The following is an 18,302-nucleotide window of genomic DNA, read 5'->3' on the forward strand; positions in this document are numbered from 1 at the left end:
TTTCCGATTGGACTCTTCATTGACCTGAGAAAGGCCTTTGATACTGTTAATCACAATTACCTCTTACGTAAACTCCATCATTATGGAATCCGAGGCCATACACTGGACAATATCCAATCCTATTTTAGTGATAGACACCAATGTGTAGCCATCAATAATATAACCTCTCCCACTCTACCAATAACCGTTGGAGTGCCACAGGGCAGCATTTTGGGACCTCTCTTATTTCTTATTTACATCAATGATCTGCCCAACGTCTCTAACATTCTGAAACCTATATTGTTTGCTGATGATACTACCCTCATCTACTCTAACCCCAACCCACATGCACTAAATAATGTTGTTAATAATGAACTAAAAAAAGTCCACTTATGGATGTCAACCAACAAACTAACACTTAACATAGAAAAGACCTACTACATCTTATTTGGAAGTAAATCTACAAATGCAATTCAGTTTCAGATAGACAATGTAAACATTAGCAACAAAAATGATGGAAAGTTTCTTGGCCTATTCCTAGACAAGAGACTCAACTTCAGTACCCACATACAACACATAACTAAGAAAGTCTCTAAAACAGTTGGTATACTCTCCAAAATCAGATATTATGTACCTAACTCTGCTCTCATCTCTCTATATTATGCACTAATCTATCCCTATCTTAATTATGGCATCTGTGCATGGGTTCAACCACTGCAAACCACCTCAAGTCCATCATCACCCAGCAAAAATCTGCTATCAGAATAATAACAAAATCTGCTATCAGAATAATAACAAATTCTGCTTTCAGACAACACTCAGCCCCCTTGTTTAACTCCCTAAACATGCTAAATATAATCTCCACAAATTCTCTTGTGTCAACTACATTTACAAAACCCTGTTCTTAAATGCAAATCCTGCTCTGAAACTCTCCCTGGTGCTACCCTATTCAATCTGAATGATTACACAGTATACATCAAAAACTAGCTATAAGTTCTTCTAATATTCCCATCTCACAGTTTAGATAGTTTAGTTCATTTATTATGCACCCCATACCCATCTTGTGGGCGGTAGTGGAAAGGGTTACAGAGGCACATAATGGGCTCAGGGACTGAACCCCACAATTCATTTAGCTAAGCAAGTTACAATCTTGATGGGCTAGTTACAAAATTCAATATAAGTCGTCACATCATAAACATTGATTGTTAAACAATTTGGCGGGTCGTATTCCGGGAAAAAATAATAATAATAATAATAATAATAATTTTTATTTAGGCAAAGGTACATACATAAAGAGATTTTACAAAGTTTGTTGGCTTTATAGATAGGAGCTAGTACATACAATGCCTAAAGCCACTATTACGCAAAGCGTTTCGGGCAGAAACGAGATAAAGATAAAGTTCTCACCTTCTAAAGGACCTGCGACCCACCTTCTAAATAAGATAAAGGACCTGCCTGAAACACTATGCATGCTAGTGGCTTTATAAGAATGTAAGAACTATTGTATATATAAATAAAAGTAACAAAAATAAAATAGACAAATGAAAATAAATTAGGCATATAGTCAATGTAGCAGTACTCTAACCGCCCAACAAATTGTCTCCCAGGATGAACTAGACCAACACAAGTTACTCGACTCTGTTATTGTCGTCCTCAGCCGTCTCCGTGGAAGAAGGTGAGAACTGTGTTGATATTATACATGCAATGCTCTAAGACCAACTGAATTACGAAATCAGTAAAACCAACATAACTGCTGCATATAGAGTAGGCAAAATTAATTAAGATGGTCAAAATCAAAGACAAATTGGCCTCAAACTAGCAGGCCGCTCCATACAATCCGATCTTGTGCAGGTTTAGACAATAGGATGTGATCCAGGGTAGCAGTATCCTCTAACAAGGGGCTGTACATTAATGAGTGACTGACTAGGGCAAGACAGGAACACCTCGACCGTCTGCGTCAAATCCATAAGAAAAAACAAAAAATGATCCATCAATGTTATGTTAGAGATGGCATCAAACAACGGGAAAAACTTTTGTCATATCAAATGAGGATAACCTCAATAAATTCCTCTCCCAATATGGTCTGTCTGAACAAACTGACCCAATCTGTTCCTCATGGTAATTAACCCCTTGTTGCCTTGCCTCCTCCCTTGCTCCATTCTACTCTGGCTATGCCAGTTCCTGTATTATAAACTTTTGTTATCATTGTATCAGTTTACCTCATAAGGTAAACTACCTCAGTTATCTAGTGGTATTATAGTATTTTTTACTATTTATTTTATAAGCATCGTTTCCATTATATTGTTAACAGACTTTTTACTGTGTGTCATTGTCTCCGTAACCCTTAAGTTTCAGTCACATGATACTGCTGCTGTCTTTAGAGTACAGTACTGTATATCTGTTATAATTAGCTATTAATCTTTTTAGTGTATTCATCTCAATTACTCAGCTGTCTGTCCATATGGTATTTTTTTTGTTCAACTGTTTTTATTAAAATTTATTACTAGTGTATTACAGTCGTACTTTAAGAAATTACTGGTTTCGTAATTCTTAATTATCTGTTGTTAAATTATCCCAGTTGTTAAATTGTCCTGAATTTTATTTCATTTAGTCTTACTCTAATTTTAAGTCATTAAATTTTCACTTTGTTATTCTCTATTAATTTTGTCAATCTAAATTGAATTCATGATTATATTGAATATTTGATTTTGTCCATTTATATTGAATCCTTAATCTTACTTTTTACTTATTGAATATTGTAAATTTTTATTGAATTCTTATTTGTCATATGTATAGTACAGTATACAGTTAATTACATTGAATCTTAGTTCATTTATACTTGTTCCTATTATACAGTACTGTATATTACAAAAATGAGTTTTCGATTGGACTCATTGACCTGAGAAAGACCTTTGATACTGTTAATCACAAATACCTCTTACGTAAACTCCATCATTATGGAATCCGAGGCCATGCCCTGGACTATATACAATCCTATCTTAGTGATAGACACCAATTTGTAGCCATCAATGATATAACCTCTCCCACTCTACCAATAACCTTTGGAGTGCCACAGGGCAGCATCTTGGGACCTCTCCTATTTCTTATATACATCAATGATCTGCCTAATGTCTCTAACATTCTTTAACCTATATTGTTTGCTAATGATACTACCCCATTTACTCAAACCCCAACCCACACACACTAAATAATGTTTTTAATAATGAACTAAAAAAAGCCCCTGCCTCTTTCAGCAGATTGGACCAGTTCTTTACATGGCTGGTTCAATCTTCTTCTCAAGTCTTTGAGTCTGGTTTTTCTGATGCTGGTCTATCACCACTTGTATGGTGAGCAGGTGGCTTCGTTGTTGGTTTCCCACCTACGTGCTTCATCTCGGCAGCAGTATGAAGTTTCCCGGCAGTCTTTCCATTATTTCTTATCCCTTTGTAGGTTTACGTCTGTCTCTGATAGGGTTGTCTTGTCCTTTCTTTTGTGGTTGTTCCAGGACCGTCATCTTATGCTGAATACTGTTGCTTCATATTGTGTGGTGTTGGCGGAGCCGCTGTAGCTTGCGTTCGGCATTGATGTTATATACTTCTGCGCTGTTCCACAAGCTATCTCATGAGTTGTTTCCCCTCTGGCCTGCTCATGCACCGCCTGAGCCATTCTGGTCATTGGACCAGGTGCTCTCCTTTTTCTCTCACCACCTCAGGTTTGTGGTGGCCCCTTCGGTTCAGGATTGTTCGGCGAAGGCTCTTTTTCTTGTTGGCATTGGCTTCTGGGAGTTGCGTCGGGGAGCTTCATTCTCTCCTCTAGCACAGGGGTTTCTGCTCTTTTGGGTCTGATGGTAGGCTTTTGTTTGTTTGCAGCCATCTCCTCCTTTTCTGGCGAAGAATGAGACTGCTGCTTTCCGGAGGGGTCCTTGGGTTGTTGATGCTTGGTTGGTTAGGCCAGGGGTGCATCATGTGTTGTGTCCAGTTGTGGCTCTCTGCCAATACTTGGGCTCCACAGCCACGGCAGTTGGGGATGCGCTTTGGGTTGACACAGTTTCCCTTTTTCCCTGTTACAAGATTCGGGTCTCCCAGGTTGTCAGCAGGGTTATTCGTTCCAGCCAGCCTGCAGTCTATCCTCACGATGTTCGTAAGTTTGGTATGCTGGCTGCCGTCTTCTGTAACATGTCTTGAGCTGACATTCAGGCACGGGGTTTTTGGAGGTCAAACAGGGTCCTAGTTACTTGCTAACTTCTCAACATTCCTGGGCCTAGTCGAGCCTGTGTCGCATTGGGTCGGTGGTTGCAGCCAGTTGTCTTGACTTCTCGTTGAGGAGCGAAGGCCGACCGCCTCTCGGGTAAGTCTTTCTTGTTTCTGTCTATGGGTAAGTAGCTCCGGGGAGCTGAAGGTGCTCTCCCCCAGAAAACCAGTGTTGAATGTAATGAAATGCCATTTTCTGGGCGAGACCCCAGAGACCTCTCTCCCTCCAGTCAACATTTTTTTTGCATGTTTTGACAGAACTACAGCCTCAGAACTGTAGGATAGATTGCCGGTGTGGGGGCCTGGGGTTACCCTTCCCCCTCTCGGTGAGGAGGGGAGGTTGAGCAGACAGTGGCAGGGTGACGTGATGACGTCATGCTCGTTTGCTCTTTTCATTTGGGGAGTTCTGTCCACTACTTCGGCTTTCAGTAGCAATATTTTAACCAAAATAGGGGTTTGTTTTGGGGCGCTTACCTTTCAGGGTACCTGACTCGGTCAATGGCAGACATATAATGCTTCAAACCACATGAGGGTTTCTATAGGCCATTGTTTCACGTGCATCTCTGAGGGGGCTAGGTTCTGGCTTGTGGTCCCCAGTAGGCCTAGAACTCCATGCACATTGATGCCAGGGTCTAATACATTCATATCAGCCTGGATAGCTCTGGGGAGGTTCCAGGACTCGCCCAGAAAATGGCATTTCATTACATACAATGTTAGTTTTTTGTCTTTTTTGGTTGATCTCTGATAGTAAAGCTCCCCTCACCTCATGAAGAGCCGGATTTTGGCCTAGGCTACTGGTTACCTTACCTTGAGGTGCTTCCGGGGCTTAGCATCCCCGCGGCCCGGTCGTCGACCAGGCATCCTGGTTGCTGGACTGATCAACCAGGCGAAAGTAGTTTTGGTAGGCAAAAGTGAGTCTCAGAAGCCTGGTACAATTTTCTAAGGTTTTACAGTGCCCTTGTTTAGGTAGGGGGAGGCTATTAAAGGCTCACCATAAAAGGTTAATGCTTGATTTTTTATATGAAACAAAATTTAAGAGTAAAATTTATAATGGAGAGCAAAATACCAATTAATTAAATTTGAAATGTTTATTCAGGTAAAGTACATACATACAGGATGTGATACAAATATTGATGAATTTATAGATAGAGCTAGTACATACAATGCCTAAAGCCACTATTACGCAAAGCGTTTCGGGCAGGAAAACACTAAAGACTAAAACTTAATACTAATTGAGATTAAAGTATAAAATGTGTTGAGAAATTCTATTATTCCTATTCTGTGTTAAGGAATTCTATTAATATATCTGCAGATGCTTGCTACCTGAGATGATATTGGGCGTTCACCAGTTGCTAATGAGCCACAGTGCAGTGTTCATTCTTCTGTGCAGCACTATTCACAATATGGCTTGTCACCCACCACTTACTACCTCTTCATCCATGTCATCTGAGGTATGGAACTTGTTTGGAAAGCCTGGAGATGGATATTATACAGAACTGGAAATTGGTACACCTCCGCAGAAGGTTTGTTATAACGGTTTCCATTTATTTTCTTACCAGGCAATTATTTGTTACCGTTTGTAGTACAGTTAGCTATGGTCTCTACTCATGTTTGGGGATCCTGAATTCAATTTTCAGGGGGGAGAGAAATAGTTGGGCATGTTTCCTTTCACTTAATGCCTCTATTTACTAGCAGTAAATAGGTACCAGGGAGTTTGGCAACTGTTGTGAGGCTGCATCCTGGGGAGGGTCAGTAATTCGACCTTTGGGGGGGGGGTCTTTGTACAGGCCTAAAGTATATACAGTGCATTCTCACTCTAATTAATCTCGTTCTAACGAATTCCTGGGTGGTCCAAACAAATTGCATTTGATACTGAATGTTCAGTGGAACATACAAATGTTCGATTAAGTGAGGATTGTTCGTTCCAGCAGTTACCGAAACCAATCATTGGAGGTGGCTGTCATCTACTATGAGCAAACTTGGCATCTGACAGCTTCACTTACTTCACAGATGGATACTCTGTAGGTCTACTTCTCAGTAGACCTACAGAGACAAGAAACCGCAGCTGCAGTTAAAGCAGGAAACTCTGTAAATAGTTGGAGACTCTCAAATAGGTGTTCGACTTTACAGAGATGCTAGCCATTCAAAAAGCTTTGGAACATGCTCTTGCTGAACACCGACAATATGTTATCATACATACAGATTCGAGAACTGCCATTGAAACCTTGCAACAAGAACACATATGTGATAACATCCATCTGATCACAAATGTCATATCATTAATGCAAACACTCAACGACAAGGCCGACGGGTACTTATCAACTGGGTGCCAAGTCATGTGGGAATAATAGGAAATGACATTGCAGACGAAGCTGCAAAACTTGCAACTAAGAGAAGAAATGTAGACATTTACACACCACAGAGTCTATCACAGATTAAGAAAGTAATTAGAAACAGAGCAATGCAAAAGATGTACAGTGACCACAACACAGCAGTTGCAATATCAGGATCTGCGGGTTGGTACAAGAATTCAACCAACTACGAACCACTTAGTTTGATGAAAGGGAGCAGTAGAACAACAGAAGTACACTTACAGTACATCGCATCAGGTTTGGATACCCATGTGCATGGGAAATAGACTTACAGGTTCCAGAAGATGAGTGGAATTGTCAGCACTGTGGAGAAATGCCCGACAGACCACTAAAACATTATCTAACATAGTGCAGAGTTACAAACCCATTAAGATTTCAACTTCGATTCAACAGAGAGGAAGAAGTTGTTAAACATGTGGGACAAAATCTTACTGAAGCGACCATACGAGTCATAAATTCTCATACTCCGGCCAAGTAAAACAGAAACAAGCAACACTTAGTGGGCCAGCCAGAGGCTTAGGGCCCCGCGCAGGAATATCCCTGCAAAAAAAAAAAAAAAAAAAATCTACTATGATTCACCAAAGTGTAAACAGTTGTACAGTGTTTTATTTTGCTTACGCATTGTTTCTAGGGAGAAGTGGTTGAAGGATGATAAAATGGTGTCGGGGAGGCAGGTGGTGTCATTGGTGAGGGTTGGAGTCAGAGGGGAAGTGGTGTCAGTAGTTGGAGTTTAGTGTCAGGGGGGCAGGTGGTGGAAGTTGTTAAGGGAGGCAGGTGATACCTGCTTGATGGGGTTCTGGGAGTTCTTCTACTTCCCAAGCCTGGCCCGAGGCCAGGCTCGACTTGTGAGAGGGTGGTGTCAGTGGTAATGTTGTCAAGGGTAGCAGGTCGTTTCAGTGGTGGAAGTTATTATCAGGGGATGCAGGTGGTGTCAGTGGTGGAAGTAGTTGTCAGGGGGAAGCAGGTGGTGTCAGTGGTTGAAGTTATGGGAGGCAGATGGTGTCAGTAGTGGAAGTTGTCAGGGGAGGCAGGTGGTGTCAGTGGTGGAAGTTGTCAGGAGAGGCAGGTGGTGTCAGTGGTGGAAGCTGTCAGGAGAGGCAGGTAGTGTTAATGGTGTCAGGGAAAGTAGGTGGTGTCAATGGTAGAAGTTGTCAAGGGAGGCAGATGGTGTCTGTGGTGGAAGCTGTCAGGGTAGGCAGGTGGTGTTAGTAGTGAATGTCACTGAAGGCAGGTAGTATCAGGGAAGTCAGGTGGTGTCAGTGGAGGAAGTTGTCAGGAGGCATGTGGTGTCAGTTGTCAGGGTAGGCAGTTAGTGATAGTGGTGTCAGGGAAGGCATGTGATGTCAATGGTGAAGTTGTCAGGCGAGGCAGGTTGCATTAGTGGTGAGTGTCAGGGAAGGAGGGTGGTGTCAGTGGGCTAGGTTGAACTGAAAGCACTTTAACATGATGTACCAAAAAAAATCAGGAGCAATATGGAGGATTTGAATCTATGTGCTGGGTACTCCCAGGTACACTCTAGACTAGCGGTCGCCAACCGGTGGTCTACAAGGACATTTTGGTGGTCCGTAGAAAAATCTGGACATTATTGGCATTTTTTATCTTTTATTAATAATAAAAAACTTAGTGTTGAATGTTGTGAAACACCATTTTCTGGGCAAGCCCCGGAGGCTCCCTGGAGCTAGCGGGTTAATGTGTGATTTATTAGCTGGGGCATTAGTCTATGGTGTTCATCCTACAAGGGAACAATGGCCCTGGAAAACTTCCCTGTGGTTGGGGGTTTTCCTTATCTGCCATTGACGGGTCAGACACCCAGAAAGGTAGGCATAGCAAAAAAAACCTTACCTGATAAGAAAATAACAACTAAAACCCGAAAAAAGAGGTAGAACTCCCTCCAATCCTAAGGAAACAAGCAAAAGTCACACTCCACTGCCGTGCCGCTCATTCGCGCAGCCCTCTCCTCCCCACGCCAGTTACCCAGCATTCCAGTTCGGAAGCTAAGCATCAAAAAACGAGTAAAACCGCCAACTGGAGGGAGGGAGGGAGGGAGGGTTGCCAGGGAGTTGCTGGGGCTTGCCCAGAAAAATGCCGTTTCATTACGTTCAATGCTGGTTTTCTGTGGGGAGCCATAGGAGCTACATAACCAAAGATAAGAAAAAGAGGGACTTACCTGAGAGATGGCCGCAACAAACTCCTCAACGCGAAGTCGAGACAACTGGTTGCAACCTGCGACACAAATCAACAAAGGAACGTTAACCAAATAACGGACGGCCAAGACCCTGTTCGACCTCCAAAATCCCTGTGCCCGAATATCAGCCCAAGACATGTTGCCAAACATGGCAGCCAATGCTGCAAATTTCCAAAGTTATGGGCACGAGGATAGACCCCAGGCTGGCTAGATTTAATAACCCTGCAGACGACCTGGGAGACCTTAGCCCTGGAACTGGGAACGAGGGAAACGGGATCAACCCAAAGCGTGCATCCCCAGCCACCAAAGCCAAAGCACGCAGATAATGGTGGAGGGTTGCAACCGGACACAACACATGATGTACCCCTAGCCTGACCAACCAAGCATCAATGACCCGAGGACCCTTTCAGAAAGCAGCCGTCTCGTTCTTCGCCAGAAAAGGAGAAGGCTGCAACCGTACAAACCTCCTGCCAGGGCCGAAACAGCAGAAACCCCTGCACCAGAGGAGAGCATGCTGCTCCCTGACCCGACTCCCAGGGGCTAATGTCAACAGAAAGAAAGCCTTGGAAAAACAATCTTGAACTGAAGGGGCCACCACAAACTGAGGAGAGGAAAGATAGAGCACCCTGTCCAAGGACCAGGACGGCTCATGTGGTGCATGAGCAGGCCGGAGGGGAAACGAAACACGAGAAAGCGTATGGAATGGGGCAGAAGAGACATCCATCTTGAATGCAAGCTAGAGTGGCTCTGACAGTGCCGCATAATTCTGGGCGACAGCATTAGGCATCAAATGGCGGTCCTGAAAAAGCCAAGACAGAAATGACAAGACAACTCGATCTGAAATAGAAGACAACTTATGAAGAGAGAGAAAATGGCGGAAAGAACACCAGGAAACTTTATACTGTCGCTGAGATAGAGCTTTCAGGTGGGATACCATCATTGATGCCACCTGATCACCATACAAATGGTGATAAACCTGCGTCAAAAAGACCAGACGCGAAGAGCATAGGAGAAGACCGATCCAGCCATGTATTGGACTGGTCTGACCCGCTGGAAGAAGCAGAGCCACAGAAAGCATCCTGGGTTCACACGCCGAGCATGCAGCACCTGAAACCAAGGCTGGGCCGGCCCCCAAGGGGCCACGAGGACTATTCCTCCATGGTAGGACTCCAACTGAGCCAGAACCCAAAGCAACAGCTAAACCGGAGGAAAGAGGTACAGGTAACCCCACCTTGACCAGACCTGCCGAAGGGCATCCATTGCGAGAGCCTCGCAGTCATGGAAGGGCACTACATAGATCTGTCCTGGTGAGCACGGGTCACAAAGCCCCAGCCGAGAGACGAAGTGTTTGTGAACACATCGAGCGAGGGTTCGGGTAGGTGCAGAGGCACTGAACCCCCCAAATCACAAAGAGGATGCTGGCACTGCAGCAACTGATGCAAGGCCCCTGGAGGACGAACCCAGCTATTGCGAGAGAAGCAGAAGGGGCATCCTAGAAGGAACCAGAACAGACGCCAAAGCCAAACCCAACCCAGTGGGTAGACCAGCACGGTGAATTTCAAACTCCCTCACAATTGCTCGGGTAACCACCGAGTGACCAGGGTCCCCCCAGACCGCAGCTGCAGCAATGCCTCTGGAGGGAGTGACATGGAAGTGGTCCGAGTGTCCCAAACAAGACCCAGACAGGTCTGAACCCGGAACGGAACCAGATAGGATTTCATCTAGTTCACCAGGAACCCGAACCGGGCGAACTGGGAAAGAACCACATCCCTGGCGAGCAGACAAGCAAACCGACTGGGAGCCCACACCAGCCAGTCGCCAGCCAGCCAAACCCCTAGCAGATACAGATGGATCACCACGACTCGGGTAAGATGCGCGAATATGCGAGATTCATGCCAAAAGGAAGGCAACAAAAGCGGTAAGCCTGATGCCCCACCACAAAACCTAACCAATCCCTGAATCCCGGATGAAAAGGAACATGCTAATACGCGTTCTTGAGGTTCAGGGACACCATCCAGGCATCTGGCTCCAACAGAAGCCAGACCTGAGATAGAGTGGTCATCTGAAATGGAGGGGCCAGGAATCCAGAGGTTCAGACGAGACAAGTCCAGAATGAACCTCAGATCTGCACAGTCCCGTTTTGGCACTTGAAACTGGCGGGAAACCCACGTTTGATCGTTTCGGCCATGCCCAAACGCACCCACTCCAGGATGACCTGACGAACCGCAGGGGAAGAAGCCTGCCTCGCATCCCTGAACCCCCCAAACGGAGGAGGAACCATCCAACGCCACCACAGGCCAGATGACACGACTGAAAACATCCACAAATCGTGGGACCAAGCACGAGCAAACAGAGCGAGCTTCCCCCTTATCGCCCCGTCAACTGGGCAGACCGCGAACGGGCCGATGCCCTTTTTCGAGAAGCCAGTGATCATCACGCTGACTAGACAACGCCGACTCCAAAGGCAACGTCGGTTCAGAAACGGACACCAATGGCCCACCTTGACCAGCGGAACCTCGAGCCCTGGCACGACCCCTTCTGTGAAGGCCGAGACCATTCACCCAGGAGAACCAACAAGTCCGACATAGACAAACGACAACTGGACGAAGCCTCCTGCAGAAACTGCATGACGGCAGCCTCCGCTAACAGCAACGGACAAAACGGAGAACGCCTCCACATGCTCCTTGAGCCAGGCAGAAGATAGCTTGAGAAGCGAAAAGAAGCGCAAGACCGAAGCCAAATGCCCACAGGCTCGCAAATCCTTTGCAACCAAGGATGCCAAAAGGGAAGGAACCTGCATGAGCAGCTGCACAAGGCCAACATTCTGAGACAGCACAGGGGCGAACAAACACACATTAAGGTGCTCAAACTTGCCCCCTCCCCCAGGTGAATCTGCAAAACTGTAGACGTTTCTTGCCACTCAAGCGTCTGGGTCCGACAGAACCCATGCCATGTTCCCAACAAAAAGAAGGGGCAGTCTGCCAGCCAGGAAGACTCCGGAACCTCCAAACGCACCCAATACTGAGAAGAGGAACAGAACTCAAATGAGGACGGATCCATTACTGAGGTGGAATCCGGGTCTCGAAGGAGGTATGCAGCAATAGCCTCCCAAACCACCTCACGTGGAGATATTAGAGGCAGAAAGAGGCCCCGAAATACTGTATACTTATACAAGGAAGGGAGGGGGGGATATGAACCCCTCCCCCTGCAACAACAAGCCCCGTGAAGAGGGTACTAACACCCAATTGGGGTCAAAGGGAGCCCAAGCCCCCAGGTCGACTCCTCCCCAGCCCTGGAATCCCCCAAACTGGGTCCTGGGACAGAGCAGTCCTCTATACCCTCTACCCCTGAAGAAAAGGCAGAGTCCAGGGAAAAGGCTGAAAAGAAAGGGGCCTGCTGGTAGGACCCAGAAGCCTTTGTAGAAGGAACTGGCTCGAAGGTCTCCTTCCCAACCCGAATGGGGCAGCCCCCGAAGCTGCCCGAGTCTCATTACCAACCCAGCTCCGTCTCTGAAATCCTCACATTTGGGAACCGAAAGCGGAAATGGAGGTGCAAGACGAACAACAGGGGAAGGACCAGGGAGCACTGACTGAACGAAACGCTCCCAGGTCTGGGTCCCTATAGCCAAAGTGGGGCAGCTGCGGTGCATCCAGGTGGGAAACCAACCTAGCGCGTTGCAGCAACTTAAACCTAGCACGTTGTAGCAACTTAAACCTAGCATGCAATGCGGATGCTGTCTGTATCATAACAGTAATGTCATGAGAATAGTACTGGAGAGCAAGCAGAGAACATGACTTGCAGGACTTTGGGTCAAAGATGTCGTTGACCCAACAGGCAGCATGACGTAGGCAAAAGAGGTGATTGTCACTCTGAGACAAGGGCACACAGCACCCTTTGAACCCACACAAGGCGGGCTGGAACTCGGAAGACGCATCCATTGATCCACCGAGCCCCGACAGGGTTTTCCAGGGCCCATATCCTGACTGCTATGGGAAACCCGGGCATGGTGTTTGCTAACTGGTTTAGGCCCAAAGCTAACAAGGGGGAGATCAAAACACTGAAACCCCTGTGATGTGTACAATCACGGGGTCCTAGCAGAGGGCCACTAAAATATTATAAGTGGAATGATAACCACACCAGGCAAGAAAAACCAAAAACAAAAGAAAAACCCCGCAAAAGTATGTCTCCAGAGGAAACAGGAACGGGCTGCTGCGTAGGTAGGCAGGCAGCACAATACCTTGACGCCCCAACCAGCACGATACCACTCCCTATCCAAGGCCAAACAAGGACCACGAAACCCTAGTTGGCCCCAAGGGTGGGGTAAATGCTGAGCAGCAAGAATCCCCATGGAAATGGTTATCCCGAGAGCACCAGGGAAGGGTACCCTAATATGCAAAGGCAGTACTCACAGGGCGCCTAGGGAAGGACGCCCTTAAGCACATGCAGCCCTGGCACTGATTAGGAATACCTGCCCACCACACACAACAACACTGCAGAGGTCACCATGAAGGCAAATCATAGCCATGGAACTTGAGGCCAGAGAAGACGTCCACCCCAGATCACATTAGCTAACTAACTGGAGTGCTGGGTAGGCGGCTCGGGGAGGTTCGGGGCTCCCCCTTTCCCCTCGGGGAGGGGAGAACTGCACAGATGAGCAGCACAGCTGTCGAGTGTGATGTTTGCTTGTTTCCCTGGGATTGGAGGGAGTTCTACCTCTCTCTTTTCGTTTTTTTTCTTATTATGTGGGGTTTGTTTTGTTATGCCTACCTTACTGGGTGCCTATCCCCAGTCGATGGCAAATAAGGAAAACCTCCAAACCACAGGGGGGTTTTCCAGGGCTATTGCACCCTGCAACCTCTCTGAAGGGGCCAGGTTTTGGGTCATGGTCCCTGGTTCAGACATCATCAGTTGTAAGTCGTGTGTAAACCGCTTTTCATTCATAAATTCCCAGCGAGCATGAGAAATATTGCCGGAACAACCGTGGACATCTTCAAGATAAAACTAGATCTTTTTTTCTAGGAGTGCCGGACCAACTGGGCTCTGGATATGTGGGCCTGCGGGCCGCTGCAAGCAACAACCTGGTGGACCAAACTCTCAAAAGTCAAGCCTGGCCTCGGGCCGGGTTTGGGGAGTAGAAGACATCGAGTTTCGTGTTACATCTTTCATTTTGGTATCAAATTGTGTGCACTCTAAAGGTGCTTATTTTGAAACTATCCCGAAGTCGATCGGATAAAAAATGAATTTTATACAAATATTTTTGTAATGGACGCGAGCGCTGTCCATGGCTATGACTCGAGAAAAAAAGTGGACATGATCGGTGTCCAAAGCGAGCAATAGTGTTTTAATTGAGCAAAAGCTCATCAATTGAGACAAAGATTCCATGAGTGGCTCGCTCGTTACCTGAAATGCTTGTAGATGGGGCTGCTCGTCACACGAGATTCCTCTGTAATTGCTTTAACAAAAATGACAGTTGGAGACAAGTTCTTATTAGTGGTACAGTACATGGGATTTAAATTAGTGGTCTGTGGGATCATATTAGTGGTCCGTGGGATCATATTAGTGGTCTGTGGGATCATATTAGTGGTCCGTGGGATCATATTAGTGGTCTGTGGAATTAAAAATTATGAATTTAGTGATCCGTGAGGTCCGAAAGGTTGGCAACCACTGTTCTTGACCACTACACCATGACATGGTCAAAAGCATTTCAACCTGGGATTCATCTGAATTCTCTAGGGGTTCCTGAGGCTTCTAATGAAGCCTAGTCAGGAAGAGAAGTTTAGTCTGAAGAGAAGCATTGTAGGTAGAATTCCTAGACTACAAGCTAGAGTGCATGGAGGGATTGTGTGAACAGGAACCCTAGAGGTTTCAGTTGAATCCCAGTTTGCAATGCTTTTGACCATGTCATGATCTAGAATGTGCCCGAGAATACCCAGCACATAGGTTTGAATCTTCCTTATTCCTTAGGGGCCTCGTAGCCTGGTGGATAGCGCGCAGGTCTCGTAATTCTGTGGCGCGGGTTCGATTCCCGCACGAGGCAGAAACAAATGGGCAAAGTTTCTTTCACCCTGAATGCCCCTGTTACCTAGCAGTAAATAGGTACCTGGGAGTTAGTCAGCTGTCACGGGCTGCTTCCTGGTGGTGGAGGCCTGGTCGAGGACCGGGTCGCGGGGACACTAAAGCCCCGAAATCATCTCGAGATAACCTCAAGAAGATGGCTCCTACTGATTTTCTCATTGATACATCATGTTAATGTGATTTCTTGTGTATTTGAAGAGAAGTGTTGGAAGTAGAATGCCTAGACTACAGGCCAGAGCACATGAGGGGCATTGTGTGAAAGCCTGACTAGGCTTCAGTGGAAGCCTCAGGAACCCTAGAGGATTCATTTGAATCCCAGGTTGCAATACTTTTGACCATGTCATGGTGTAGTGGTCTAGAGTTTACCTGGGAGTACCCAGTACGTAGGTTCAAATCATCCTTATGGCTCCTACTAATTGTCTCAATAATAATAATAATAGTCTTGTGATTTTTTTTTTTTTTTGCCAACAAATGTATGAATTTGTTGCTATTGTTAATTTTAATCTTCACCTATTTCAGTTTAATGTGCTAGTGGACACAGGCAGCAGCAACCTGGCAATTGCAGGGGCTCCACATAAAGAATTGGACACTTTTTATGTGAGACAGAATTCCTCAACGTATGTGGATCTTGGCAGGGATGTTAAGGTTATATATACTCAAGTAAGTAATGTGATCTAGATGTATGTTATATTATTCCCTCTATGAATGACAGAGTAAAGGCCTGCTGTTGGGTGTAGGAATTCATTGATCCTGAAAGGTGAGTAAATACAGTGGAATCCTGTTAGAATGTAACATGTGGTTTTAAACCCCTCTTTTGCATCCGATCTTTTCTATTTTTCTGAGGTGGAATAAATAAAGATGGGATTTCTTCTCCATCAGTAACTCTCTGCGTTTATACAAAGGCACTATCAAGTCTGAGTTCCACATACAGTACAAGGCCTCTTAATAACCATATGTCACCTACTGGAAGCCAAGACCAGAGTCTGACTTTACAATGGGAGAGTAAGGGGATCAGAAATCAACCAAGACTGTGAGAACTCCATAAAGCATAGTCACAATAAAACTAGTGACTACTTGAAGGAAATTAGGCCCTGACAAATGTAATTGGCAAACGAGTGTTGCTGCATGGTAATCACAGCAGTTTACCACAATACACCCACCTGATAACCAAACCAAAATTCCCCACAAACACCTCCCCCACACTCTTTTTCTGGGGGAAATCCTGTTGGCTTCCTGGAGCTATCTAGGAAGCCAACAGGAAGAACTAATGCTATATTTCACCATCCATATAATTAAAAGTGGGAGGGGGGTGTTTGGGTTTTTGTACCCTCAGAGCGGGGCTTGGTGTTACAAGGAGAAGGGTTCACTTTCACTCCCTCCTCGTATGAATTGGATTTGGCATGTACCCCTCCCCGGGTTTGGTTCCGTGATCCTGTGGGTTCCTCGGTCCCGTCCTTCCTGAGGTTTTTGTCTTCCCGCGACCCGTCACGTGTGTTGCAGGAAGCCCTTGCCGCTTACCTCCTGCGCGACCTGGATTATGCTCTCGTTATGGATTCGCATTCCTTCGTGCATGGATCTTCGTGTTCGTAGTGGGTTCGTTATGAAGTTCCGGAGTCATCCTGGTTAGCAGACTGCCCGCTCTTCTCATTGATTGCAGCCATCTCCTTCTTTTCTGGCAAAGAATGATACTGCTGCTTTCTGGAAGGGTCCTTGGGTTGTTGATGCTTGGTTAGTCAGGCTGGGGGTGCATCATGTGCTGTGTCCGGTTGTGGTTCTCCGCAGTTATTTGCGCGCCACGGCTTCGGTGGATGGGGATGGGCTTTGGAATGATCCGGTTTCCCTTCTTCCCTATTCCCGGCGCTCGGGTCTCTCAGGTTGTTCGCAGTATTATGAAGTCAAGCCAGCCTGTGTTTTATTCCCATGCCCACGATGTTCGTAAGTTTGCTGCTTTGGCTGCTGTCTTTGGCAATATGTCTAGGGTTGACATTCAGGCACAGGTTTTTTAGAGGTCGAACAGGGTTCTGGTCGCCATCGACCGGGTCAAGCATCCAGAAAGGTAAGCATTCCAAAACAAACCCCTATTCTGGTGAAAATTGCTACCTAAAGCCGAACTAGTGGATAGAACTCTTCAACAGAAAACAAGGAAACTAGTATGACGTCATACGTCACCGCGCCGCTGTCTGCGCAGCTCCCCCCTCCCCGGGAGGGGGAAGGGGGAGCCCCAGACCTCCCACGCCGGCTATCCACCCATCAGTTCTTCGGCTGATGCTATAGGCAACGGTTATGTGCTCCGGCTCCAGTGGTTGTTTCAGCACTGTACCTAGAGTGTGGTGTCTGTTTTCTAGGTGGTGCGTGAGCCGGGAGTGATTCTCCAGTACTTGGGCTGCATGCGCCTAGGGTTCCCTTCCCTAGGTGCCCTGTAAGTACTGCCCTTGGGGCTTGGGGCTACCTTCCACAAGTTCCTTGGGTTCTGCCCCTGCTAGGCCGTTTACTGCTTGGTTTTCGGCCGCCCCTTGTGTGCTCGGGTGTTCTGTCTCCCTTGTTCGCCTTGGGGTAGGGGCAGTTTGCACTGGCGGGGCGCAGGGTACTGCGCAGCTAGTTTTTACCTATTATAGCGGCCGGCTCTGTTCCGCCTGGGTACGCTGTCCTCTTGCAGGGTTTTCTTTTTCTTTTTGTTTTCTGCCTGGTGGGGGGGTCTGCCTTGGTTCTTGCCCCCTTGAACTGAGTACTCTTCCTTCTTCCGGTGGTTTCCCCTGCTAGGTCCCCGTGAGTGTACATGTCCTTGGGGTTCAATTCTTAGAATGTTGTTTGGTAGTTTTGGACGCTGGTTAGCAGTACCCTGCCTGGGTTTACCTGGGCGCAAGTCCTCTTAAAGTAAACGCTCAGGACCCTGGGAATCGCCACGGGGACGCGTGGGTTCGATGGATGTGACCCCGGGGTCCCCCCTTCGCTTTGTGCGAGTTCGAGGGACAGTTCGAGACTCTGTCCCCTTGTCTCAGGATGACTCGCTGTTTTGCCTCCGTCTGCTGCCTGTGGGGTCGGTGGCACCTTCGACCCGGAGCCCAACGAGTTTTGTTGCTTGTTCGTGGCTTGCTGACCCAGTCTTATGCTGACTATGGGGGTGCAGACAGCACGGGCGTTATGCATCGTGTTTCGGTTTGGCAACGCTCTAGGTTGTTGCTCCCGGAAGCCCTGAAGCTGCCCCGTTTTGGTTACGGGGCTTGGGGGTGTTGGTTGTTTTGATTTCCTTCCACGCCCCCTTGTCCTCACCCCCTTCCCCCTCTTCCCTGCATCCAAGTCCTTACCATCTCTGGGTTCGGGGTCGGGGTGGGGTTTCGATGGTTTTGAGACTCGAGTGGTCTTGGGAAATTCCCCTTCCGGGGTAGCGATGGGGGCATTCGAGCCTGTTCCTCCAGCCATGTTGTATGAGTCTGCCAGTGG

At 46.8% G+C, this 18,302-nt stretch overlaps 1 protein-coding gene across 3 annotated transcripts in view; it reads left to right on the forward strand.

Annotated features, from left to right (window-relative positions):
* The first annotated feature begins 1,496 nt into the window (after positions 1 to 1,496).
* Positions 1,497 to 18,302, forward strand: part of LOC123765497 (beta-secretase 1) — a 53,342-nt gene continuing 36,536 nt past the window's right edge. Inside the window, exons 1-3 of one of the 3 annotated variants that reach the window (XM_045754121.2) lie at positions 1,497 to 1,654; positions 5,542 to 5,752; positions 15,381 to 15,521. In XM_045754121.2, coding sequence (XP_045610077.1) covers positions 5,558 to 5,752; positions 15,381 to 15,521 — 336 coding nt within the window. In that variant the 5' untranslated portion in view covers positions 1,497 to 1,654; positions 5,542 to 5,557. Of the gene's footprint in view, positions 1,655 to 1,950; positions 2,098 to 5,541; positions 5,753 to 15,380; positions 15,522 to 18,302 lie in introns of those variants that run through there. The other 2 variants (XM_069333930.1, XM_045754122.2) reach the window with 2 other exon arrangements.

Source organism: Procambarus clarkii, chromosome 30, assembly GCF_040958095.1.
Source record: "Procambarus clarkii isolate CNS0578487 chromosome 30, FALCON_Pclarkii_2.0, whole genome shotgun sequence".
NCBI classification, from domain to species: Eukaryota; Metazoa; Arthropoda; class Malacostraca; order Decapoda; family Cambaridae; genus Procambarus; species Procambarus clarkii.